This window comes from Pezoporus occidentalis, unplaced genomic scaffold, assembly GCF_034315485.1.
Source record: "Pezoporus occidentalis ecotype Australia unplaced genomic scaffold, CSIRO_AGI_Poc_V1 ctg54, whole genome shotgun sequence".
Lineage (NCBI taxonomy): Eukaryota > Metazoa > Chordata > Aves > Psittaciformes > Psittacidae > Pezoporus > Pezoporus occidentalis.
In genome coordinates, this window is record NW_026915877.1 from 1,255,136 (window position 1) to 1,280,000 (window position 24,865).

Below are 24,865 nucleotides of genomic sequence, written 5' to 3' on the forward strand. Positions count from 1 at the left end.
CTAATTTGCTATGCACCACAGTAGGGTAATGGATGCAATGAAAGTTCCTTTATTGAGTTCCCATGTCCAAAAGGTATTTAGGTAGCAAAGGATGTTAAGCAGACCCCCTGTGCTCCTCCTTTAAGTAAAGATAGCAGGAAATAAGGTATATAGGTTTGTGTCCTCCTGATTTTTATTTCCTCAGGAGTACAACTTATGCAAAGGGCACCTTAGGCTACTTGGAGGATCACAAAGGGTGCCCTCGACCCCCTTGCTGTCTGCATGAATAGAAGCATCTAAAGGATGGCTGAAGCCATACAGCGAGTTAAATCCTTCAGGTGGGTCTTTTCAAATTCCAATAGTGAGGAGTTACTGGAGAATTGGTAAGGATTTCACTAGGCCCCAGCAGGTTTGAGATCAAAAGCCCTGGTTAAATAAAAGCCTGTTGGGAAATCTTAAAACCTCTTTGTAATGTAACTTAAAAAAGTTAATACAAAGAGCCCTTAGACTGAAGCCTGTAACAGCATGAACAAAGAGTATATCAAAACTGATTCCATTAAGGGAAGGTAGACAAATAATTTCATTTAATTTAAAGAGAAATTATATATATCACTCTGCTAAAAACTAAAAAGCATACTAAAAGAAAAAAAAAGCAAAACACCAACTACAGAGACTTTATAATACATACACACACAGAGAGCTGTGAATAATAGAAATATATATATAATCTAATTATAAATATATTTCAGAACAGAGAGCAGAACATTATATATGCATGTATATGTTTTAAGTATCAATTCATCCAATATGTGCACGTCTGTGTATGTATAATTCTAGTATACACCTATTTTTATCATTTATGAGGCCTCATGCTGGGCTTTCAAATCTGCAGTTAGATCCATCTATATAAATATCCAGAAAAACACAGCTGAAAGAGCCCCTACATTCAAACTGACACAAGACATTTTTTCAACCCAATTAATTAAAAAAGACGGGTGCTCATCAGTCAGCTGGCACAGGATTTTTCTCCATCATATTGCCAAAGTGTCATAGTGTTAGTTGTGCAGCATGTTTGAAACAGAAAATCTGGGACTAGGATTTAGATATCATTTATTATCTGACCTCTTTCTGAGCAGCTCTTATACTTTTAACTCATTGGGAGTTCTGCACCAGAGGCAGGGGGGTAGGAAGGGAGAGACACATAATTATGTAGAATCATTTCTGTTGGAAAAGACCTTTATGATCATCTTTTTGGTGATGTTTGAAGATCTCCTGTTGGATGTCAGCTGCACACACGCAGGGGGTTCGTGCACCATTAGCACAAAGTAATCTACCCTGTGAGCACCCTACTCACAGGGGATGGCTTTGTCACTACAACATTGTCCTTGGGCTGAGGGGACCATGGCTGGGGATCCCTCACTTCACAATGGAGTCAGGTCACTTGGGTGCAGGATGCTCTGGACCCCCTGGGAGGAAGGAGAGTGACATCTTGCTGCCCCATGGCTCATTCTCCACTACGGAGTCACTAACAATTTTGCACTCTGCACCCCTCAAGAAAAGAAAGAGAGAGGCTGAATTTTATTGCTTTGAGGAGGTTTTTCTTTATTATAATGGTGGGGGAGATGTGGCTATCTCATTAGGTAAAAAGCATATTTTCCTGTTTAAGAAATTATATTCCTCTCCCAGATTTCACAGGCTGTACAGCTCGAAGAGGGAGATGTATGCATTGTACAAACAAGGGTGAATGCCTGAAAGAAATGATGTTCATGTTCTACAGGATTTTCTTTTTTTAACTTTTTTCCTTACAATTAAAATCTGACATTTTCATTCAACAATGCTAATCCTGCGCTCATTATGTTCACGTATAGCGGGGGAATGGCATCCACTCACTCTCTAAACCTAGCTTCATGCTACCAACCCATGAAAAGCTGCCCCTAAAGCAGGCACAAATCAGTCTGTCCCTATACTCTCTAAGAACTATTTTTCTGAAGATAAGAAATCAGCAACGTATCTCACATGGTGCCTTTCATCCCAGAGAGCAGCAATAGTTTCACAGCCTACACCAATGTCATTAATTTTATTGTATTCTTTTTTTTTTTTCAGACCCCTAAAATACACAGCAATTCAAAGCCTTTTAACTATAGGCATCAATATAATTTTATGTCATTTCTGTTTATCTTGGGTGTATCCTATCAAATTAGTGAAGGGACCACAGTTTATCAATCGATCATCATTCTGTGCACAAAATCACTGTGGCATCTTCTGAAGAGCTGCCCTTTGCAATAGCAACACCAGAGAACTGCCAAAATGAAGAATGCCAGATTGAGATAGGACCATGAGGGAAACCCAGGCAAAGGGTATTGATATTTAGGGAACCTCGGTCTCGGTGCTGTGACTGACATCCTTGCCCTAGCAACAAGTATCTAATAATCACAAGAGATAAACGTCACTTTTGGTTCCTTGTTTGCGAGAAAATAGAAAGCACTGTATCTAATAATATCAAAGATTGGGTGGCTTCTGCATAGCTGGCAATTTTTAGACCGGTAGAGGATGAGGTTTTCTGGTTCAAATAGGAATTAATTGAGGCAAGTCATATGGCTTATGTTATACACGTGACACCAGATGATCCAAATAGTCCTTTCTTGGCCTTATAATCTACACATAACCTTGTGGTGGTACTGCTCTCCTGTGGATTAGTGGCAAACCAATGCTCCTCTTGCTTGGATGAGTTTTCTGATCTAAATACTATCCAGACCTGTGTGGCCTACAGGATTTCACTGGATCACAGTCTCAGATGGAACCATTGCCAATTAATGCCAGACATCCGATAAATGGGGGTAGGACACTTCAGGTGCCGGGTGATTCAAGAGTATCATTAAGCAGCTATGTAACAAGCCAGGTCTGAAGAAAAATAATTTTGCTATAAGGACACTTACAAATATTATTTTATACTTGCGATCTTTACACTACATTGCACTGTAAAAGACCCACTTTCAGACACCATAGCGCTCTTTGGCTCGAATTAACGAGATTCATTTGCAAGAGCAGGGTATAATTGTGTCCATTTTACAGACCATAAAAATTGTAAGATTCCAGAATTACATGGGTAACAGGACAACCTATTCCCATATGGAAAAAGGAGCATATGGGGTCTTGTCTATCTTGTTTGGATTACAAGGCAGAGAAAATACCTGGCTGAGCAGTGCTTAGGAATTATCAGGTAGATGATATCACACGAGCAAGCTGTGTCTTTATTCGCTTTATAAGGATGCCTCCGAGTTCAGGTTGTTCTGAGTTACATAAATGCTAAGCTTCCTCCAGACTAGCTCCACAGCCCTGATTGCTCTAAATTCTCTGTTGTGACAGGTCAATGCCATTTTCAGAAAGCTGGTAAATCCATGATGGAAAGCCAGGCTGAACCCCCCCAAATGAGAGGTGAGCTCAAATTCAGTCTCCACCTCAAAGTCAACTAGAAATATTTCTTAAATGCAGATATCCTTATTTCTGTCCTTAGCATTAACATTGCTTTGTTTTAACCCCTAGGGATAATCTGCTATGTGGAAGGAAATGTGTCATTTATGAAGTCAGAAACTACTTCCTTTAGCATCTACAAAAATTTCTTCTGAGTTTTCCCATTCAAGCACCAATGTTACTTAGATTTGCAGGCTGAGACCATAGCAAAAGGTGGAAAAACTTACAGTCATTACATTGATTAATCAGCTGCTGAAATTTGGCTTTTCAGCATGACACCTCTGTTCTCTGAATGTGTGGCCTGCTGCAATGTAATCAATTTGTCTGAGCAGGCTCCAAAACCCCAGGGCCACACAATGCAAAAAGGCAATCTTCTGCCCTCTTTGACCACAATAAGCAACATTACTGAAATCACTGCTTCCATACAAATGTAGCATGACCCCATACTTGTAGGCAGCAAAGTATGACTTCATTAAAAATCATATGCTGTGTTAGTGACTTCAAGCTTTTGCAAGGCAAGCCAGCATCAGAGCAGCGTATGTCTGAAACTGATAGTAAAATGGATAATGCCTTAAACCCCACCTCTACTGTTATTTACATATGTATCTTTCATCTGACATAGGCTTCCCCTCCAGCACCTTGAATAAATCAGTCCTGAGGAAGAGACTTAAGTTCAAAGACTGCCATCTCCAAACCAAAATAGGGGGCTATCAAGTGAGGTGTGCCAAACAGTAAGACAAAACATATGCATTTTTAATATATAGCCTCTCCTTTCTCTGAGGAAGCCAAGAAAAGAGACTCTGTGAAGCTTCAGCCGAATACAAGTTCAGTGGATTTACACTTAGGCTGCTATTGGCAAAAACAAAATTCACAACTTTCGTATATCTTTGCTAGATGTTTTCCAAGCACTCTTTGGAGCACACTTGCCCCACACTTGGCGGTCCTATTGACCAGGTGAACTCATCTCCATGCAGCACTGAAAAAGAAGACAGGGGAACAAAATAATAATAATAATTAAAAAAAAATATAAAAAGGCCATGAAAGAGAAACAAAAATCTCAACAGGTCTGTATGGAATTTCAGCAGCACTTTATTTATTAATGCGTATGTAACTACCATTGTACTCCATCTCCCAAAGACAGATCTGTAAGGAATAGGACACAGGCTGATTGACAGCAGCCATAATTCCATACAATGAGACTGTATTAAATTGTTTGATGTGATATGATACTCATCACTTGTAACTGATCAAACATACTGCTGTATCAAACAGTATTACAATACAATCAGGCTGGATATGGTTCCTGCCAAGGCTGCTCATCACATTGCACACTTTTGCATGAAACGTATCTATTAACAGCATCGACAAACTACTCCTATCCAAATTTTCCTGAAGAATTGTACACCATGAAATGTGCAAAAAAATCCACACGCAATGCTCTGCAGCATTTCCGCTGTCTGAATGCTTCAACATGAAAGGCTTTGCTGATTTCAGGATTTTATGGGATAATACCAAAACTTGCAAACCTGTCCCCCAAAACAAATATGTAACATTCCAGCTTCCTTTTTTTAATTTCAGTTGGATTTCTTTTTCTTTCCTACCTGCAAACAAATTGGAAAATTGACTATTTTTTGACCAAGATTTTAGTTTTTCTATGGTTCTCCCCAGGAAAGCAGCTCTAGCCAGCTAGTTTGCAGGAGGGGGCTGTTTGCTAACACTGACCCTTTTAGAGGCAGGAGACATAAATAAAAGAAACAAATTCCTTGTCACCACTGTTCCTGCTGCAGACATAGAGGGTGATATGCTGCAGCCCGTGGGGGACAAGACTTGCTTCAACATTACAACTGTCGGGGCTCTCTCAGATGCAGATTCTTAAATGAGCCTGGGTCTCCAGAGGGCAGAGGTCAGCTGTCCTCAAATCCGTGTGAATGCTAGATTAAGTTTATTAATCTCCCTGCTTTCACTTAAAAACCAAATTATAGGATGGTTAAATGTTAATGCCCGGGAGTTTGTGAGATGATGAATGCCCTCAGCTACCACTGCTAGAGGGAACACAAGGTGTTCAGACCCCAGAAGGGTATTAGAAGTTAGTATGATGCCCCAGGGAATAAGTTCTCCTTGTGAATTACCACATGCTTTATGCCTGAAGCATGTTTTGTTTGCTGTTCTGACAGCAGCAAATGCAGCCACCCTCAGACATGACTGCAAGACAGGAGCTGCTGGATGGAAAGCTCTTAGCTCCATTTCAGGTATCAATGATTACCCATCTTGATGTCCAAAGGGTAGAGCAGATATGGCCCTTACATGGGCATAACCTCAACCACAGCTCTTCATACAGAATTTGTACCTGTGCTTGGTTGTGCTTCAAAATACCCATCTCTCTGCACCAACCCCACAGTGCCCAGGAACTGCATGAAACCAAGCATGCAGTGAACATGGTATTTAGCAACCTTTGAAACTGCTTCTATCAGTGTACCTCATAAAACTACTTCAGCATGTAAAAATGAAGTGATAAATGAGTATGAGGGTTCCATACAATTCCTCATGGACAGGTATGCACACCATAATTGGACATCTGCCCCTTGATTGCTATATCAGCCTGGGAGACCAAGGATCACATAGCCATGGAAAATAGGAAGTAATATGCAGGAATGCATGCCTGGCTTTCTGAAGCTGGTGCAGAACACCATTTCTTTTTCTTTTTGAGTTGGGGTTGTTGGCGTTGTTGGGGTTTCACATTTATGAATTTTTCCAAACTGCAGTGACAGAAGGTGTCTTTTGTCCTGTTTTTCACTCCTGTAGTGTTAGCATGAGCAGATTAAACACATCACGTGGCAGCAAACTGTTGACGGAATGAGCTCCACAAAGATTACTTAAGAAAGGTGTGTAAGGCGTTTCCTTTTTCTAATTTAATAATAATTAAAAAAAAGCCTTTCAGGATAATAAACTCGCTCAGAATGGTACCTTAAAGACTTACTTATGATGGAAAATATCCAGGAAAGGGCCAGAAAGCATTTTCACACTCACATGGGCAGTTTTTAGCAGCAACAGCTCAGTGTGGTGCATAGAGCTAAAGAAGCTGTAACTTTCTATCTGGTGTGGCTAAGTAATTCAAGATGCTGCAAGTTAAATGTAACAGTAGAAAGGAATAAGTTCAAAAACAAAGTCCCAGGCATTTCAGTGCAGCGTATAGTATGCTAAACTGTGGTATTACAGAAATTGCAGAGTTTGGCCACAAAACCTTTCATACTGCCCCAGCATTCTGCCAGGGCTGGGCTCCAGCAAGCCCAGACATTTTTCCCTTCACCTGTGCTTTCCTCTCCTCCCCCACTCCTCTCTCCCTCCCACTCTCCCCATTTGTTAACACAAAACAAAAACTGAATCAGAGAATTACAGCCCTTGTCCTGAATGTACCTCTCCATTGATTAAATTAGTGAAACCAAAAAGTCACCACGCACCAGGCAAAGATAACTGCAAATCTGTTCTTACCCTCCCCGCACCACCTGAGTGCCACTATTATTCCTTATCCTTGGGGAAAGGACCCCATATGTGAGCTTCAGAAACCACCTCAGTAACTCCAAGCATCATTATCAATAGTAGGATGAACTGCAGCTGGGATGCACTGAGAAGGCACGGTAATGCTCACCCTAATCTCTGCATTCATCTCACTAGCCCTCGCTAGGAAGTTTAAGTACATTTACTGGGGATTCTGCAGCCCTTGAAAGGTAGGAAGACATCTATGAGGCTTGACGTACTAGCTAATTAACTTGGGGTTGGAAAAAAAAATCTTCTTATCTACTTAACTTCGAGACACTCTCTTTGTTTTGAAGCCTTCAGACTACCTCCTCTTTAAAATGCATGTAGCGTACAGCTCAATAGTATGGAATGTATTATTTTTAACGAGGACCTATTTTAACTTGGACCTAAAACTACTAGCATTTGACAGAGAAGTTTATTTAAAAAAAAACATTTGCAGAATCAACTGAACGATAGTCTATAGCCTGTGTTCTGCAAGACATGCTACAAAATCATCATGCTTGTTTTCTGTCCTTAAAATCCAGGAACGTGAATGTATGAATCATTTGAAAATGAACCCGCGAGTGCATACACACCCCCAGGGCTGGAAGGGCTTAAAAAAATCTTTCAGGTTTTGTTCCTTGGTCTCTAGAAGGCGGGGGGGGGGGGGGGGGGGGGCGGTATTTACACTAGGAGAAAGTGATTGAAGTGAAGTAGTTGAGGCACGAGTATTTCATGCAGGTCTTCCAACGGGAAAACAGACGTGAGCAACTTCTGTAACGTTCCTGCTCAGAATTAAGCCATACTAAAACATCCTGCAAATTTCCCAGAGTGATTTTGAATCCTCACCATATTCCTAACAGATAGAACAGTGGCATGATTGACCAAGCTTTTTTCTTTCTTCTTTTTTTAAAGTACACATATGATGATGCATCATAGTTATAAACAGATGGTATTTGGCCTCCTTCCTATTCTCAACATTTGGAATTCCTAAACTATGTGAATTAAACAATAATATTTTATAAACATACAAGGGATTTTGCTCACTGCTTTGTTAACATAGAAATTATACAATGCTGACATTTATTTAAATTTTAAAAAGTAAACAAGAGTGTGTATTGAATTAAAGCAAACTAAAATCAACAGAAAGAAATATGTTCTGCGCGCACAGTACCTACAACAGCACGGGCCTTTTTAGGGGAGACATAATGGGATGAAGCACAAATTGTAGCTTAGACAGTCTGATCCTTTGTGCTCAAAAGGCTCATTTAACACCTCGCTGTAAACAACGGATATTTATACCATAATTGGCCAGTTGACCATCAGTTGTTCATTTACTATGTAACCTGCTATTATGGAGTTAAAAGAAGTTCCTTTCTGTTGAGTGAAAGTGTGTTTGCAATTTTAGTACCAACTGGATCCAGTCTAACACTTGTACTTAGTATGAGAAACATTTTCATAATACCAAAATTTGGGGGAATAGGAGTATTCCTGCCAGGAAGGGAAGAAGAAAGTATTGGTATTTAAAAGAAGAATTCTGTTTGCCTGGTTTCCTCTTTCCTTTCCATTTTAACCCTTTTTAGGCGCCTCTCTAGCTGCACATAACTGAGCTGCACTTAGGTTTTAATCACTATTCCCAGGTCTGCAAAGAGGTTCTGTGATGAATAAATAATGAATCAGAGATTTTAATCAGTGTTATGATTTTTGAAAAGACTAATTATCATTGTTTACAGACATGCCTTTCCAACCTATTTCCTTGTTTTGGCTTCCACACGCCAAGGGTTAAGACCCTAGCTCTCACGCCTGCATTTTCTGTCGGGCTTTGGGGGTATTTTTCGTTTGGGGATGTTTTAGGGTTTTTTTTTTTAGTTTTGTTTTGTTTTGTTTTTTTTTCTTTTGAGCGCGGACACCCAAACCGGAAGAGATGGAGCTGGAGGCGTGCAGGACTGGGGGAGCTCCGCACCCGCGGGAAGGCCCCGCGGGGGGGGGGGGGGGGGGGGCGGAGGGGTAGCGTCTTTGCCGGCCGTAGATAGAAATGTTACAAAAGAATCTTATTTCAAAATAACATTTTTATTATCAATAGCGTTGATAATAAAAACTGCCGGGCAGCTCTCCTCCCCCGACAGCGGCCGGCGCTGTCCCCCGCTGAGCGGTGCGGAGGGCCGTGGAGGGAGCTAGCCTCTGCCCTCACCCGCGGAACGGAGAGGCGCGGAGAGGCGCTGAGCGGGGCCTGCCCCCACGCTGATCGGCCCCGGCTCTGGAGCGTCCGCTGCACCTTTAGCACTAATATTGCTATTTTTTAAATTATTTTTGCTTTAGCTGCCTCTGGCCCCGTGTAAACCTGGATCCCTTCTCTGCCCCCACCTCCACCCCCTCAGCCTCTCCCCGGCGGCCGGGATGGAGCGAGCTTTCCCGGGGTGAGATATTCGGTGCCAATATCCCGATCCCCCTGTATCACATGCGCTTTGGACAACTCTCCGGGCTGGACCCGGCCTTTCCCGGTCGCCGTCGCTTCTCCGCGATCCACATCCCTGCGCTATTGCAACCCTGCTCTCCGCATCCCTGCGCTCCACTGTCCTGCCCTCCGACTTCCCTGCGCTCCGCATCCCTGCTCTCTGCATCCCTGCGCACCGCTTCCTTGCGTCCCGCTTCCCTGAGCTCTCGCATCCCTGCGCTCCCCTTCCTTGCGCTCCCGCATCCCTGCGCCCCACATCCCTATTCCACATTCCTGCGTTCCCGCTTCCTTGCGTTCCCGTATGTCTGCATTCTCGCGTCCCCGAGAACCGCTTCCCGGCTCTCCCGCGGCCGCTTCCCGCCGCCTCCTCCCGTTTGGCGCTCACTGCTCCTGCGGAGGGTGGGCGATAAGTTGTTCCACAGTTACAGAGCACTTGATTATCAGTTTCCAGCAACAGCTGTGTATATTCGCCAAGAATGTAAAGAAATATCAGAAGATAATGCAGCATTGCTATTTATTACCCTGCAATTAAAGCGCTGACAGTGCTTCTATTCTAAAACCTTATTTGCAAGGGTTTGTAACTCACAGGCAAAATTTTCCTGCAAGATGAAGCCTCGCTTAGCAGCCCGAATAATTTTAAAAGTATTTCAGTTAAATAAGGGTTAGCCTATTAGAAGGTAAAATTCTCAAGGACTTTCATTAAGGTGCTCATTTACATCTGCAAATAAAGAATTGCAAAGTCCCCCAAATCAAGGAGATATAAAAGGAAAATATTTTTTCACAAAATCAAGGATTCATGGAAAGGTTTTAATATAATCCTCTAGGAAATTATTCCCATTAAAACAATTTGTTTGAAAGAAAATGCCCTCCGGTCTTTTCCACACAAACTAGTCTTGGGCTAGTACATGAGAAACAAACTTAAAAGTGACTATGAACAGAAATGAGACTGGCTAATTCATTTCAACTGTCCTTACTGGAATAAAAACCAGAGTAAACAGCTTGAACAGGGAAAGGTGAATTTAATTTTCAAGGCCCTTTAACTTTTAATAATCTGAGGAACAAGATGGGAGGTACATTCTACCCTCCCAGTTATCCTGATATAAATTCATTCAAGATTTATATTGGTGTAATAGAGAAGCAGAATTTGCTCCATGATTTCTAATGAACTGCTGGCTCGGTCTTTAAAAATGCAATTAGAAAAATCTAGCCTCCTAATTCAGAACAGCTTTGAGCCAAGTCAGAGGTCTCAATGCTGTGAACACGGATGGAAGCTGGTCTGTACTACGGCTCCTCGTGGTGCCTGCAGCACAAGCAGAGTGGGGCCGAGACTGCTGGAAAGCTTTGCTACAAAATTCCCTAGTTATTTTAGGATTTTCTTTTCTATTATATGGGAAAAGACAATCCTCATGTGGAATAAACCCTTGTTTCCTGTGATCTCGAATACTAAGACAAAAGGATTGTAGGATTAGGTGCCTGGCCTGTTACTGAAGCAGGAGGCAAGGAGCTGTCTGGTCAGAGTGGTGCCTGGTGAGTCTGGCAAGAGCTGGGAAAACCCGTTCGGCTTTCACTCTGTGCTAAAACTTGTATCAAAGCACCTGCAGTTGCTGTGTCAGTGCAGGTGAAACATCAACAAATATGAAAGTAAGCCAAGATCTCTCATTTTACTCATAAGATTAGGTCTCTACATTCATTTCTTACTCATGTGTGCAGGAACAACAGGACAGAGATCCTCATTTGTCTGTCTGACCTTTCAAAGTGAAGGCTTTAAATGAAGCAGTGCCTAGCAGCTGTCTCATTTGATCTTCAGAAACTGTGAGGCAAAACTTCCTCAGGTTGTTTCAGTCTACAGTGGGCTTGTGGGAGGAAGGCTGCCTCGGGGAAGTATCACCTCCAGCTACCTGGAAGACCTACATCACCCTCCTAACTGAGGACCCTGAAAGAGGCCAGGCAAACCTGAAGGTACTCAGAGCAGGAAGGAAATTTTCACCCTTGCTCTAGAGCAGCTGCGATTCTTCGCTGAGAATCTAAAGGAATACCAGAAGATAAAGCAGCACTGCTATTTGCCACCTGCAGTTAAAGCTCTTGCAGCTTTCCTATTATAGAATATTATTTGCAAGGGTTTGTAACTTGCAGGGAAAATTTTCCATTCAGATGAACCCTTGCTTACCAGACCAAGTATCACCAATCAGTCAGTCAAGCCAGGCAGAGCCCCACCTCACCAATGAGCTGGGCAAGACCTCCTTTGGCCATGGGCCTTATCAGGGTGTGCGCAAAGGACAGCAGGAGTCTTCAGCTCAAAACCACAGAGCTGTGGTGCATACAGTCTGTACACCACAAGCCCTAGTTACAGCATCTCCTTTTTCCTTTTTATCGGTTTGGAGAATGACCCACCGTGTAACTTGAACCGATTTGCTTTAATTGCACCATGCCTCAGTTTCCCAATCAGTAAAGACACAAAAAACCTCCAAATTGCTCTTGCTGGTGCAAGGTGTGGTAACATCAATGAGCATTCATGATATACTCTGGCAAGACAGAGGCAGTCTGGTAAAAATGCAAGGCAGTCCTGTTGGTTGTACCAAAAATGACCACCACACCTATGCATGCTGTCTTGAGAAGACCACTTCTACTCAACCATGTTAAATGCCTAGAGCCAAGCTGGGTTTTGGCTGAGCAGAAATGAGGAGGAACCATTGTACAAGACAGATCACTAAGGCAAAATGACAACTCTGCAATGCTAGGAAAATATTTCAACACTTACTGTTGGATCTCCCTTTTTTTGATTGTTTAATGGAGTAATTTTGAAGAGACTCTCTTGTGCTGAAAAAGGACATTTCAGCATCTTAATGGCATCAGAAGGCATGACAGCATGTGTGCAGAAAGGGCCAACTCATGCCTGTCACCTGCTGTGGACAGTGCTCGGGCAAAGGAAAGATGCTGGTGCCCACTGCTGGGTGACAACCTGATGGGATGAGGAGAAGCACCTCATCTCCCTGCCTGATACGAGGGAAGCTGAAACCATACCTGTCCACAAAGAGATGTCTTCCCAGCCTTCACAATGTAATGCTTTAACAAGAGCCGCCTTCTTGCTTCTTCCCTGAGCAGAGTTGAAAATCTTGGTATTGTCATAACGTTTTATTATCACTTGCAAAACAGATTCTACTTCATCAGATAAAGACACAATTGCATTCATTGACTCTGACACAAGGATATGCATAGTGATAAACATACAGATAGATGTACACACTTATACATGAATAAGATATGCTAATTAAAAATTGCAGTGGGCACTTTATTAAAAATTTATTGCACAATCTACATCTTCAAAACATTTTACATCAACAAATATACCAGCTTGACTGCTGGAATCATAAGTGATTTATCTTTAAAAGACTGTATTTGCAACTGGATGCAAAGATTCTTGATGAACTGCCATTACATTTAAACTACTGGTTTTTATTGGAAGTATTTTGATTGTTATCTGTTTGTTCTCCATCCTTGAGAGAAATAAAACAAGTGTCTTGGCTTTCATTTAATCGGATAGATGGCACCATGTAGCATATTTCCCATGCTAGTCTGAATTACAGCTGTTTATCTTTCAGCTTTCTTTAAGATTAATTAAATGCAAATGTAACTCCATGAATCATGGGATTACCTGCCAGACCCCTTATTAATACCTTCACTTAAAAACCCCTGTGCCAGAGAGCCATTAATTTGGAAAGAAAAAAAAAAAATAGAGAGAAAAGAAAAAAAAAAAAAAGAGTGCTAAAGCAGCCCTTTGCCTCCAAACAACCCGGACATGGCTGCCCAATTAGTCCGGCAGCATTCGGATCCTCCTTTCAGGCCCTGTGGCCCTTTGAGGACACAATAAGGCTCCAATGATAACCTGGCAACCTAGGTAGAAACTCAGCCAAGTGTGAGCGTTTGAAGCTGCAGCTTGGCTGCCATCGTGTCGGCGAAAAGAAAGAATTCAGGCACCATGTCATCCAGTACAAAGGATAAAAACAGATTCAACCGGAAATTCAATGTGGCACCACATATGGGATACATGAGTGCGGTTACACAACAGGCCACATATTTTTTTTGAACAGTCTCCTGCATGTGATGCCGAGGACATGTGTAACCATCATAACATCTCTAAGAATCTGTATTTAATTTGAGCTGGGGTGGTGGCAGGGATTGGAGATCTGAAGCCGCCACAGGTTTGTGGCAGATGGCTCTGTGTCAGCTATGACAAGCAGCCAGGCTCGGCTTCCTCTGCAGATTTTCTTTTCTCTCTGATCAGGTAAATATGGGCACACTCTGGAAACTTCCACAATTCTGCCTGAGGCTGCAAGTTTGTGACTTAGCCCCATCTGTCACAAATCTTCCCTCGGTTCTGCTGCGAGCAGAGACCTGAATTTACTGCCGAGCGCTGCCCAAGAAAACCCAGCCGTCTCGCCCTACAAGGAAGCAGAAGAGAGAAGTGCACGAAGGCGCATTAGATGCTGGGACACAAAAGGAACATCTCTCGTGTGGGAAGGAGTGCAGCTCTGTGCTGAAATCCTCTGCAGCACCCAGAATTTCAGGAGGGGTGGAAGCAAGTTGGTCAGAGAACACTTAAGCGGCATTATTTGGAAATGGGGGTGAATTGAGCTTTTTTTTTAAAAGACAGGTAAAGACAGGTCAGCAGCCCCAGGTTATTTGCTCCTGGATGAGCACCATCAGACATCCATTTGCCTTACTGGTGGTCTCAGCAGATGCACCAAGGACTGGACACCTGAGGGGACTCACCTACCCCCCTCACCCTCAGACACTGCAAAACCACAAACCACCAGCAGTGAGGGCCTAATTCTCCTGCTTGATCATCATCAGTCTTGCTACTGGGATTTATTTTAAAGTCACCTTCGAGCGAACAAATTCAACTCCATTTTTTGGGAAGTCTGCAAAAGTCTGGGCATTTTTTTTTTTAAGGAACAGTGATTCAGTCAACAGTTCCTAAGTACGGAGAGATCAAGAGAAGCAAAGTTTTCACATAAAGTCAGATCTCCCCATGAAGAACAGGCAGCATAATAATAATATGTCAGTAGCACTACAGTATCTTTTATGAAATAATCAACTTGATTGTATCTTGTGTCCTAAGGTCCTAAACATAAGCAACTATCATCTATTCTGCCATCATTAGACTACAGAATTAACCTTTAGAATTTCGTAAGGACTGGTCATCCATTCAGATCTATTGTTTCAGAACTGCTGGAGTTCAAGCAGAAAGTACTGATTTGTCATAAATTTTATGCACTTTTTTAAAAATTACTTTAACAAAATTAAGAATTAGAGACTATTATTCAGCACAAAACCTGAAATTGGCAGGCAAGAATGCAGAGTGATTTACAGAGCCAATTTTATTGGGTCAGCTTTACTCTACGACTCAAATCCTTCCCTCTGTAAGTGAATACTGGGGAGAAATCAAGGTAGAAAGAAAGAAATCAAGGTTGTAGTAATTATTTTTGGAGCTCAACTTTCAAAATCCAAGCACCTTTGGAAACCACCATCAAAAGACAGCATTGGTTTACATGAATTGTGAGGCCTTGTACACTGTGAGGCCCAAGTCAGAGCTATATAATACTCCTTGGTAGAGTAATGGTATTTCCCTAAATAAACTGGTCTGTTCTGCAGTTTCTTATGCTGGTGTTTTAAAACTCATTTCATTCTTTCTGTCTTTAAACAAAAATCATCAAATGTTGGATGCGAGGCTACACAAGATAAGTTGGTGGGTGCCTTGCACAGTTGGTTCAGAGCACACTGACAAAGTACAGCAGTAGGAAAACACTTTCAAGCTTCCTTTCTCAAGGTAATTTGAATAAAATATATTGAAAACCTAAGTTTTCATGCTTTTTGCAACTTTTCTTTCAAAGTCAATCCTATTTCCTTTGATCAGTTTTTCCACCTATCATTTTGCAGTGGCTGTGGTTCATCTGCCAGTTTTAATTTACTTTCTAAAACTAAATTGGAAGCTATCTAATACTGTTATAATAAGAAGTTCAAAGTCCTGGTGTTTATGCTGAAAGATGGGTCCGTAACTGCTATTTAATGAATGCTTTTTTTTTAATGTCTGCTTTACAAGTACAGCCAGCTACAGACCAACATCTTCAGAGAACTGAAATCTTGTAGACACAAACCTCAGAGAGCCAAGAGCAAGGCAAGCCCTGGGAGAAGGTCGGGTGCAGGCCACATAGATATATATATGCATACTTACATATATGTATACATACACATATATTGTACCTATATATGAATGGCTGGATCCTAGAATAACCTAGCAGGTGATTTCAGCAGCCTACCTAGTAGCTCATTCTTCCACAGTGATGATTCACATTAGTTAGCAGACCTCTCTCTACCATGGCTGCTTCCAGACCTATATGCTGCTTAAAGACCTAAGGTTGCCCAAAATACTAACAGTGTCCCACAGTCCAGCAGGTCTTCCAACCTGTGCAAACCTCCTAGGCTAGCTGGGTTTCACCTATATCAGCCATACATATGGGAATGAAAAATGGCAAGTCTAACCTGGATGCGACCCTGAACAACTTAATCCAAATTTGAAGTTAGATCCTACTTGGAAGCTGGCCCTGCTTTCAGCAAAGGCTAACCAGATGACCTCCAGACTTCCTTAATTACTCTATGATTTTATATTCTAAATAAGTAACCAAAATTTTCTTTCACATAAGAAATCCTTATGTTACATACATTTTACTTAGGATCCCATGCCTAAGCACTGAGACAGAGATGTGAAAGCATGGACACAGCATGCTGCACTCCAGAGTTCCTAGGCTATGATAACCTTTCCATTCAGGCTCTGAGAAGCAGATCTAGACCATCTCTGAAACCACTTTAAATTATGCTTACTGGGAACTGAGCATCTCAAGAGGCAAATACAAGTTTCCCACTTGTGCTTCTAACCTCCTTCTGACCAGCGTCTAATGCTAGGCAGGTAGAAGCACAGATCTGACACAATGCCATCCTTTTAATCTGCAATCATGCTCTGCTGATGAGCAGAAAGCCAGCAGGATGGATGGAAATACTTGTACTATTTGCATATCCTATAAAGCTCTAAATTAACTTTATCAGCTCAGGACAAAAGATCTGGAGAACACTGTAAGCAAACATCTGTTCAATATACATTCACCATTAAAAAGTAAACAGTAGGTTTGGCTCCATCAGGAACAGGTTGAAAATTATCAGAGTACAGCACATAACATAAACTGATGGCATGGCCTAGAATACTCTGTAAAGCAATGATCACACCAGCACAAAACCAGCTCTCAAGCATCAAACCAGCTTGAATGATTAGAGCTTAAACATGGAATAGCATTCACAAGGAGAAGCTGAAAAGACCAGGGTATTTTAAGTGTTTGACAAACGTTTATAAAATAATGAATGGTATAGAAAAGATGGATGGGGAGCTTCTGCTTCCAGGCAACTGACTCCAGAACAAGAAGACAGAAGATGCTCAACGCAACTGAAGGTGGGGAAACTCTGAGCTAATTGAAGGAAATGCTTTTAGTGCTGTCTGCAAAAATATGACGAACTGCTTTGGTATAGGAAGATGTGAAAGACAAGATCTGGAGTTTCCAAGAGCCTGAATGTCAAATGGAGAACTATTATGTACAGCTTATTAGGTTTTATGTACTTAATACTAAAAGGTTATGAAAGATGATAAAATCTCCATGTTCAGGGTTAGGACCAATCTCTAACTCTAAAAGACCTAATTTTACCTGTGTCAGCCTTCTCTCAAATACCACAAATATCAAAACCACAGTATTAAACACATGGCACAGTGATCCAGAGCATCTTTATCAAAAAACAATTTCTCCTGGAGTTTTTCAGGGGAATGGGTAAGGATAAAGGCAGAGGCATTGCTCCCCCTCCTACATGGCCTGTACAAGAACTATGAATGGCTACTGCTCTTTGTAACAGGGCTGAGGGGCCAACGGGACATCTGGCATGAAGCTCCCCTGCATCCTCATGTGTCCTTAGGCTGAGATTGTCTCCTGCTGATTTCCTAGCTATGCCTTAATATTAAAGCTGCACCAGGAGCAGTTTTCCTTTCTACATATTTTCCTGAAATACCAAAGATACTGCTTTATCTCAAATCCGAGCAAAAAGAGAGGTAAAAAAAAAAAAGTTTTGTTAGAACTGCCCTACACATCCAAATCCTGAGACTGGAAACAATTCAGATGTCTACAGCCTAACCGGGATCTTAATTTGATTTTACAGCAGTTTAATCTCTTTGAATTCAGCAGACTTCCTTCTACAGTGGTGTAAGAAAGAAAAAAAAAAATCACGCCATGTGTCTTTTCATAGGCAGGTGAGCTTCTGCAGTGTGATGGAAATGAGAAGATGAATGTCAGAAAGTGGGCCAAATTCTTTTCTCCGTTGAACAAGTATGAGTGAGAGTAGGATTTTTCTGTAGGAACTGAAGCTGACAGCATGTCAACCCGTACTCATTCAGCTGGGAGGGCTGGGAGAGATTATTTAAAGTTGTCAGCTCCTTCCATGCCTGGCTTTTGGCAACTCTTCTTGTCCCTTTCCACTGTATACTCTTTATACATGCTGTTTTAAATTAAGAAACTGAAGTGAGGGAACTGAAAGGTAAACTTAAAGAAAATAATGCAGAAACAAATGTTTTGCCCTTTTTTTTTTTTTTAATTTTAAATTTATTAGATAGGGAGCCTGCAAACTGTGACGGGTCCTACAGTGTACTCCATGGGAAACTGATGCCCTGTTGTTCCTTGCTTAATTCTGGCATTTTGGCAACTGCAAATATCCAGAACAGGAGAGAAATATCTGATTCCATAAAACTGGAACAGAACAAATAATTGATAACAAATAAGGTTTGTTTTCCACTCATCTCAATCTTCTGCTAATAACTGGTAGAAGGCAACATCAAAATGCAAATGAGCCAGCGCTGGAGCTCTGAGAATACACAGGGTGAGTAATACATCATTTCAAAAGGTTTTCATAGGTGCTCATATTATGGACATTTTTAAAAGTCTGCCAGCATGAATCTGCTCCATCAAAGTAAGACATTATGGTTTAATATCTTGGTCTGTGCATTTTCACAGGGATATTTTCTGAGTCCGCCTCCCTGAACTGACTATCCTTCCTGTCATTTATCTCCCTTTTGCCCCTAACTCTGTCAGCACAGTCACTGAAGACAACTGAAGGAATAAACTGCTTGTTTAATTAGACCACTGTCTAATTATTATGGATATCCTTCGTAATAAAACCCCAACAATATGTAAAAGGATAAGCCAAAGTACTTCTGATGATGATTACTTCCCAATCTATGAAGCAGAATCCCCAATCAGTAGAGAAAAGCACAATTTGCTTTTAAAGCATTTTGCTCTCAAGACTTCACAGATACTTTATGAACTTCAAGAAACGAGTATGTCAGGAAGGTTTCTGAAAGAAAAGTAGCTAGTTAGTATGTACTACTGTACTGGGGTCTCTTTTCTATTCTACGATAATGTATATATAATATTATACTGATCTAAAAAAGGTGAAAATACAGTGGAAGTGCTGTGTACTCTTCATGATTTCATTCTTTTCAGCTTCCTAAGAAGCAACGTCGTTCCAACTATAATGACATTAACAGCACATATCTGAGTGAGCGTCATTCTAGGCGGTTTTGCGCAGTTTCATCGCAAAACGAAGACTTTGCGTACGTGGGTGTAGGTACAAAAAAGACAACTCTAAGCGTATTCTCTGAGCTGATCCAAAGCCTATTAAAGACAACAGGATCTTTTCGCTGGTGCCCACAGGTTCTGGATTAGGCCCTGCTTTACTCATTTTAAAACGATCCTCCATTCAACGTAATTGCTACCTGTTGCAGACGTTCAGTTCAAACACTTGGGAACAGGGCTGCGCTGTTAATAGTGCACAAGGCCATATGCATGGGGCAAGATAAAAATCTCAAGCTTCTGCTTGCAAATCATCTCAAGGGTTGTTTTTTTTTGCTTACATTTTGCTTACAAGTCTTGTGCACATATTTTAAACTCATACTATTTTATATTATCATTTGCTCCACTGTTATTTCCACTTTCAGTGCACCTTGGCTGTTTCAGAGCCAGGGATCCACATGCAGCGAGCAGACCCATGTGCACACAACTACTAGCTGAGCCTGAAGCAATGAGAAATGTCAAGGTAAACATCTAAGGACTGTTCTCCATTTGAAGCCACCATGTATCACTATACGATACTATTGACTCAAGAAGTAATGCTGAACACTGGAAGTGTTCAGTCAGCATTTTAAACTATTATGAGCTACCTTCTGAACCATTGCCAAGTTAATAGACAATGAAAGATAATGAGCTTGAAATTGGGTGTTAAATTGCATTTTTGGTTCTCTCTTTTTTTCCTGAAGTTTAACTGTTTCCTGCAGAAACAACATCATCTTTGATGTATCATTATGTAAATGTCTATTTTTAGGTCACAAATAAAGTCAGGCATGGGCTAAACCCTTACTCCTCCTGCTCCATGTGTGCGGGAAGGAGTAGAGAGGAGGATGACACGCAGCAAGACCCAAACTTTCTGGTCTCCAGAGGGAGGAAGGTGGAGAGAGGAGGTTAGGTCTGTCGGCAGCATAAGCCTCCAAATTAAGAAGATTACTCCATGTGCTCATTAACAGTAGGCCTGGGCAGTGACATACAGGGAACACTAAAAAGACCACATTTGTATTCCACAGGCAACATGCGGAGTATTTCTAAGCATTCCCAAACCTTTAAGGACTTTCAGCTGAATTCGGCTTTTTTACAACCTGAAACACCTTCATCATGTGGGGTAATGTGTATCCAACCTGCCCAGACTGTAAAAGTCACAAAATGCTGCAAATTTACATATCAGCATGAAGAAAGTTAATAGCAGTTATTTTTATAAAAGCAGCGTCATATAATAATAGCTCTTCATTGCCAGAATTTACTGCTTCACCTATGATTGTTAATTATTTTTTTTTTAAAGTGTGACTCCTAGCAGCATAAATACACCACTTAAAAATGTGAAAAGTGGATCTAGCATTGAACACTAGATCAAAAGTTGAATGGAGAGTCTGCTACTGAAGCTGTACTTTCTTTTCATAAATAACTGCAAAGAATAGGACATGATAAATACCACTACATTATGCTTCCGATAGTTTTATGTTCAACATAAAAAAAAAGAATAACTGTAATTATGAAAATAATTCAAATAATTCCAAAAGGCAGAGAAATCTTACCTGATACCTGTTACCTGTATTTTTTGAGGACTGAAGATTAAATTAGGATAGGAAGATAGGCTTATACTCATTAGTATAATTGTGGGATCTTTCTTTTATTTTCCTTTTAAACTAATGAGTTGCATTAATCCAGGTTCATTTTTATAAGCCTCTTGGGTGCAAATGTAAAGGACAGTCATTTTAGAAAACAATAAATTAAAAAAAAAGCATGTAGCATGCAATAAGTGCATGTATTTCATAAGACCTAGGTTAATACAACTGGCATCTATTTTAATTAATCCTTGTTAGTGTAACGACTAATATCCCTCCCTAGCATGTTTCCTTTAAACATTAGTATGTTAATTAAATGTTGTTTTTTTAAGGGCTTTTTTTTCTTTTGCACTTCAATATGGCATTATAGCATCTAAAACTATTCTGAACAACTACCTTATAAAGATGTTTCCTCACAATATCGGGTCTCTTGCAGAAATTCTGAAGCCTTTTAAAAAGCTGTTCAGGTGTAGAATACAGATATTCAGCTGCAGGAAAAACAGATACATTTTTAATGAAACAAAAACCTCAAAGCACACACTCGATATTAGTCACTTTACTAATTAAAAATGCATATTGCTCTGTGCTGCCTCGTGTTTTACATTATTTAAGCATGATTTTATAAGGTTACCTCAGCTCACAAGGATGTTTAATGCTAAATAAGACTGTGTAGTTGCGCTGTTTAGACATCTCCTTTGGGTGATTAAAATACATTATTCTAATGTAACACAATGCATATGTGATACATTTAGTGATGAGATTTTTCAAAGAACTGGTACTACATTAGTGCGCATCCTGTATCACAGTTGCATGCTATTAAGTATTAAATTGTTTAAATAATTTGGTGTGATTTTCAGGCCTTGCTGGTCTGGTGGGTTTTTGCTGTGGTTTTTTTTTTTGGTGTATCAAAAAAATCTGCAAACCATTGCAGCATCACTGACCTTTTAACAAAAATCTATCATTATGGGTTGTGTATGCTAACAATGAAGAATGCTATTTCAAAACTTGCTTTTGTGTTATCTTAAAAGAACAGATGGCAAATATAAACTTCGTCTAATGTATTAAAACACATAAAATTTTCCTTAACACTAACATGTTGGCTTGCCAAATAAACAATTGCTTTTGCACAAGTTTAGTCTCAAACTCTGTATTTTAGCATGAATCACGTTGTTACATTTCAGCAAAAAGAATATGCAACAAAGCAGCTACCTGGAAATATCTCTGGGTACACCAAGGCTTTGGGACACAGTGGATAACAGCCACAATATACAGCTTCAACCCTGAAGATCAGAAACAATAAATACATAAAAATAGACATTAGTGAGACAAAAACTTATTTTGGTGCAAGAGCTTTGAGGTTGACCACATATAGCAAGAATGAAGCATTTTTCCTTCAGCAGCATAATCCTTCTAAATGCCAAAGTTGCTCTTTTTAAAGAAAATTTTATTGATCATATGAATTACACAGAACAGAACAGCGAGCATATGTTTTGTTCGCTGAATAAATCAAAGCGCAGCTCTGCATTTTTTTGTTTTTTAAATACTGTTTAACACATTTTATAATCAGCAGACAGACACATGTAACAACATGGTGAAGTATGGACGGCTTTTCTTAATAACGCTGCAGAAAAACAAGGGCATACATGCACATGTTTGGAGATATGTGGATGTATACACAGATGCATGCCATCACCGTTACCTGACAGAACAGATACTCTCCTCAGACTTTGAGACTCCAAAGGTTACAGTTAAATATAGCCTAGGAACAACTTACAGCATGCTTCAGGCTGGGATATTTTAGTTTATGCACATGCTTCAGATAATTTCCTTTATTTTTCAGGACATAAACTGTTGTATTTTCTAATAACTACTGATGAGATTCCTTTGCCAAAGCGTGCAATGTTTTGTACTTGTGTTTTTTCATGGAACAATTTACATATCTTCTGTAACATCAAATCCAAATATTTTATTATTGTAACACAGTGGCGCAAAGTTTTCTAGTAGAAAATCCGAAGAAAAGCTATCCTCTTCATGTCTGCATTTTAATAGCTGAATATGGGTTAAGGCATCAACTTTTCGGTTTGCTTTTTTTTTGCATAATGACCATTGATCTGACATAATGTCCCTCCAAAGATACAACTGTAATTTCTGTTGGCCAGAAATTACACAGTGAAATTCAAAACACTTCTTAAAATATGTTTATTTTATGAGAGTCTTTGAATCTCCTCCAACATGTTGACCATACGAGGGCTTTATTTTTAACTTCAGTTTCCCTATTTAAAAAAAAAAATCTGAAATCTTGTCAACATTCACCTTTTCTATTTTCAGTGACAATCCAAAAGGCTTTCGCCACTTTATGTGCATATTGGATTTGGCACTTTATTATGGGCACCCAGAAGGAACTCTGTTTCCTTTAGATCTGCTCAGTTTTAACCAGAAAAAAAAAACCAAAAGAAAGAATAACATATTCAGCTTTCGTGCTAGAAAACTATGCATGAACAAACCTCAAAGATACACATTTCTCTGCAAATGCTCTTGCTAAGCAATGATTGCTGGTGTTTTTTTCATAAACTTTTAAAATTTGTATTTTTTTTTTTAAATAACATATGCACTTCAGATTGCATTTTAAACATTAACAACAATTTCAAAGTGTACATCGTCTAGCACTATATTTTTTACCAAAGGGAAATGTTTCTGATGTGTGATTTAATTGATGATTTCAGTTTTTAAATATTGTGTCATATGTCAAAGCAAATAGATTTTTAAAGTTTTCTTCAATCTAGGAGAAAAAAAAGAGTGAAACTGTGGACATTTCAGTAATAGCTCAGATCACTAAGTTATGTTAAAATATTTGCTTTTCAGTCATATCGTCTGCATGGAAAAAAAAAAAAGAAAAAAAAAGGATAGCTCCCTAAAACAAAACTGCAGGCCAAGATGCAATCTGAGTCATCATTTGAGTATGCAATCTCCCCTCATAAAAACCTCTATCAGGATCATGAATTAGTAAAATCAGAATCAGAATTTAATGCCTCTGTAGTTTGCTGGATAAAAGTTAAAATCTGGAATTCTTTCATTTGCAAATGATTGTATTTGCATAATCATTTTCTACCTTTCTGCCACAAAGTTTACATGCATTTTCCGACAGGTCCTTGCTATCGTGTAGTAAGTATTACTATAATCTGTACAACTTTCAGATGCCAAGACCTATAGATCAAAGCAACCAGGGCAGAGCACATGCAGACAGAGGCTTCAGTCTGAGGACTGACAGGGAAGCTTTGCAATTTCCACACATTTCTGTCCTTTTCTAGAGAAGTATATCATATCATAACAATAATACAATTATCCTTTATTTCAATCCTTAAGCACTACTAGTTAAATAATAAATAGAGTTCCGATTGATCTATTGTTAAAATGGCTAGTAAATGGCCTTTTTATTCCAATTAACAAATCATCTGCTAAATCTATGAATCTTAATATTCAGGTCTATTCACTTCAATTCATACAATTTATCTGCAAATAGTTGTTGGCTTTTGATTCTAAATATAATTAGCTGATAATTTTGCTTGGCTGAATTACTTTTCTGGAGGGCCTGCTAAGGCTCTCAGCCGCATTATCTAGCAATAATGAATCTGATAGGTGAAATTTTTTACTGTAATGAGGATGAGACACAGTTGTGACACCTGAGTCTAGTAATAACAGAAGACTGCTAATTATCGACAGCACTTTTTTGTGTGATGCACAGAGAAAAAAAAATCCCTCATTATTAAAAAATAAAAAGTTACAATTATAAGTGACACTGGAGGAGAGTAAATAAAATGGAGTGATTAAAACATTGCTGCTTTAAGGGTGTTTTTAATTAAGTGGAAATGCTAATGTTGTCATACTTAGCAGATGGGATTAAAATTAGTTATTGTAAGTAACTCATATTTTATGTTATGGTTTCCACAGCATGTCTACAAGATCTAAGAAAGTGATACATTCCATAAGACATTTAAAAAATGAAATTCTCATAGTCCTTACAGCTCATAATAATGAACATCATGAATAAACTATTGAAAAAAAATCCTGCCAAGGCTTTTACCATAGTGACTTAACTCACATGGAATGTAACCATAATGTACTGGGCTGCTGGAACTGCACTGCTGGTCTGCCTTTGTCTTTTGCTGATT

The 24,865-nt window shown here is 39.9% G+C and overlaps 1 protein-coding gene across 13 annotated transcripts in view; it reads right to left on the minus strand.

Annotated features, from left to right (window-relative positions):
- The window catches only part of GTDC1 (glycosyltransferase like domain containing 1), a 311,001-nt gene that overhangs the window by 118,766 nt on the left and 167,370 nt on the right, over positions 1–24,865 (minus strand). For 5 of the 13 annotated variants that reach the window (XM_062637705.1, XM_062637702.1, XM_062637701.1 and 2 more), the window contains 2 exons: positions 21,906–21,976; positions 21,093–21,184 (listed from right to left, as the gene is read on the minus strand). In XM_062637705.1, coding sequence (XP_062493689.1) covers positions 21,093–21,184; positions 21,906–21,976 — 163 coding nt within the window. Of the gene's footprint in view, positions 1–12,534; positions 13,861–16,796; positions 18,256–21,092; positions 21,185–21,905; positions 21,977–23,009; positions 23,116–24,795 lie in introns of those variants that run through there. The other 8 variants (XM_062637711.1, XM_062637708.1, XR_009968307.1 and 5 more) reach the window with 7 other exon arrangements.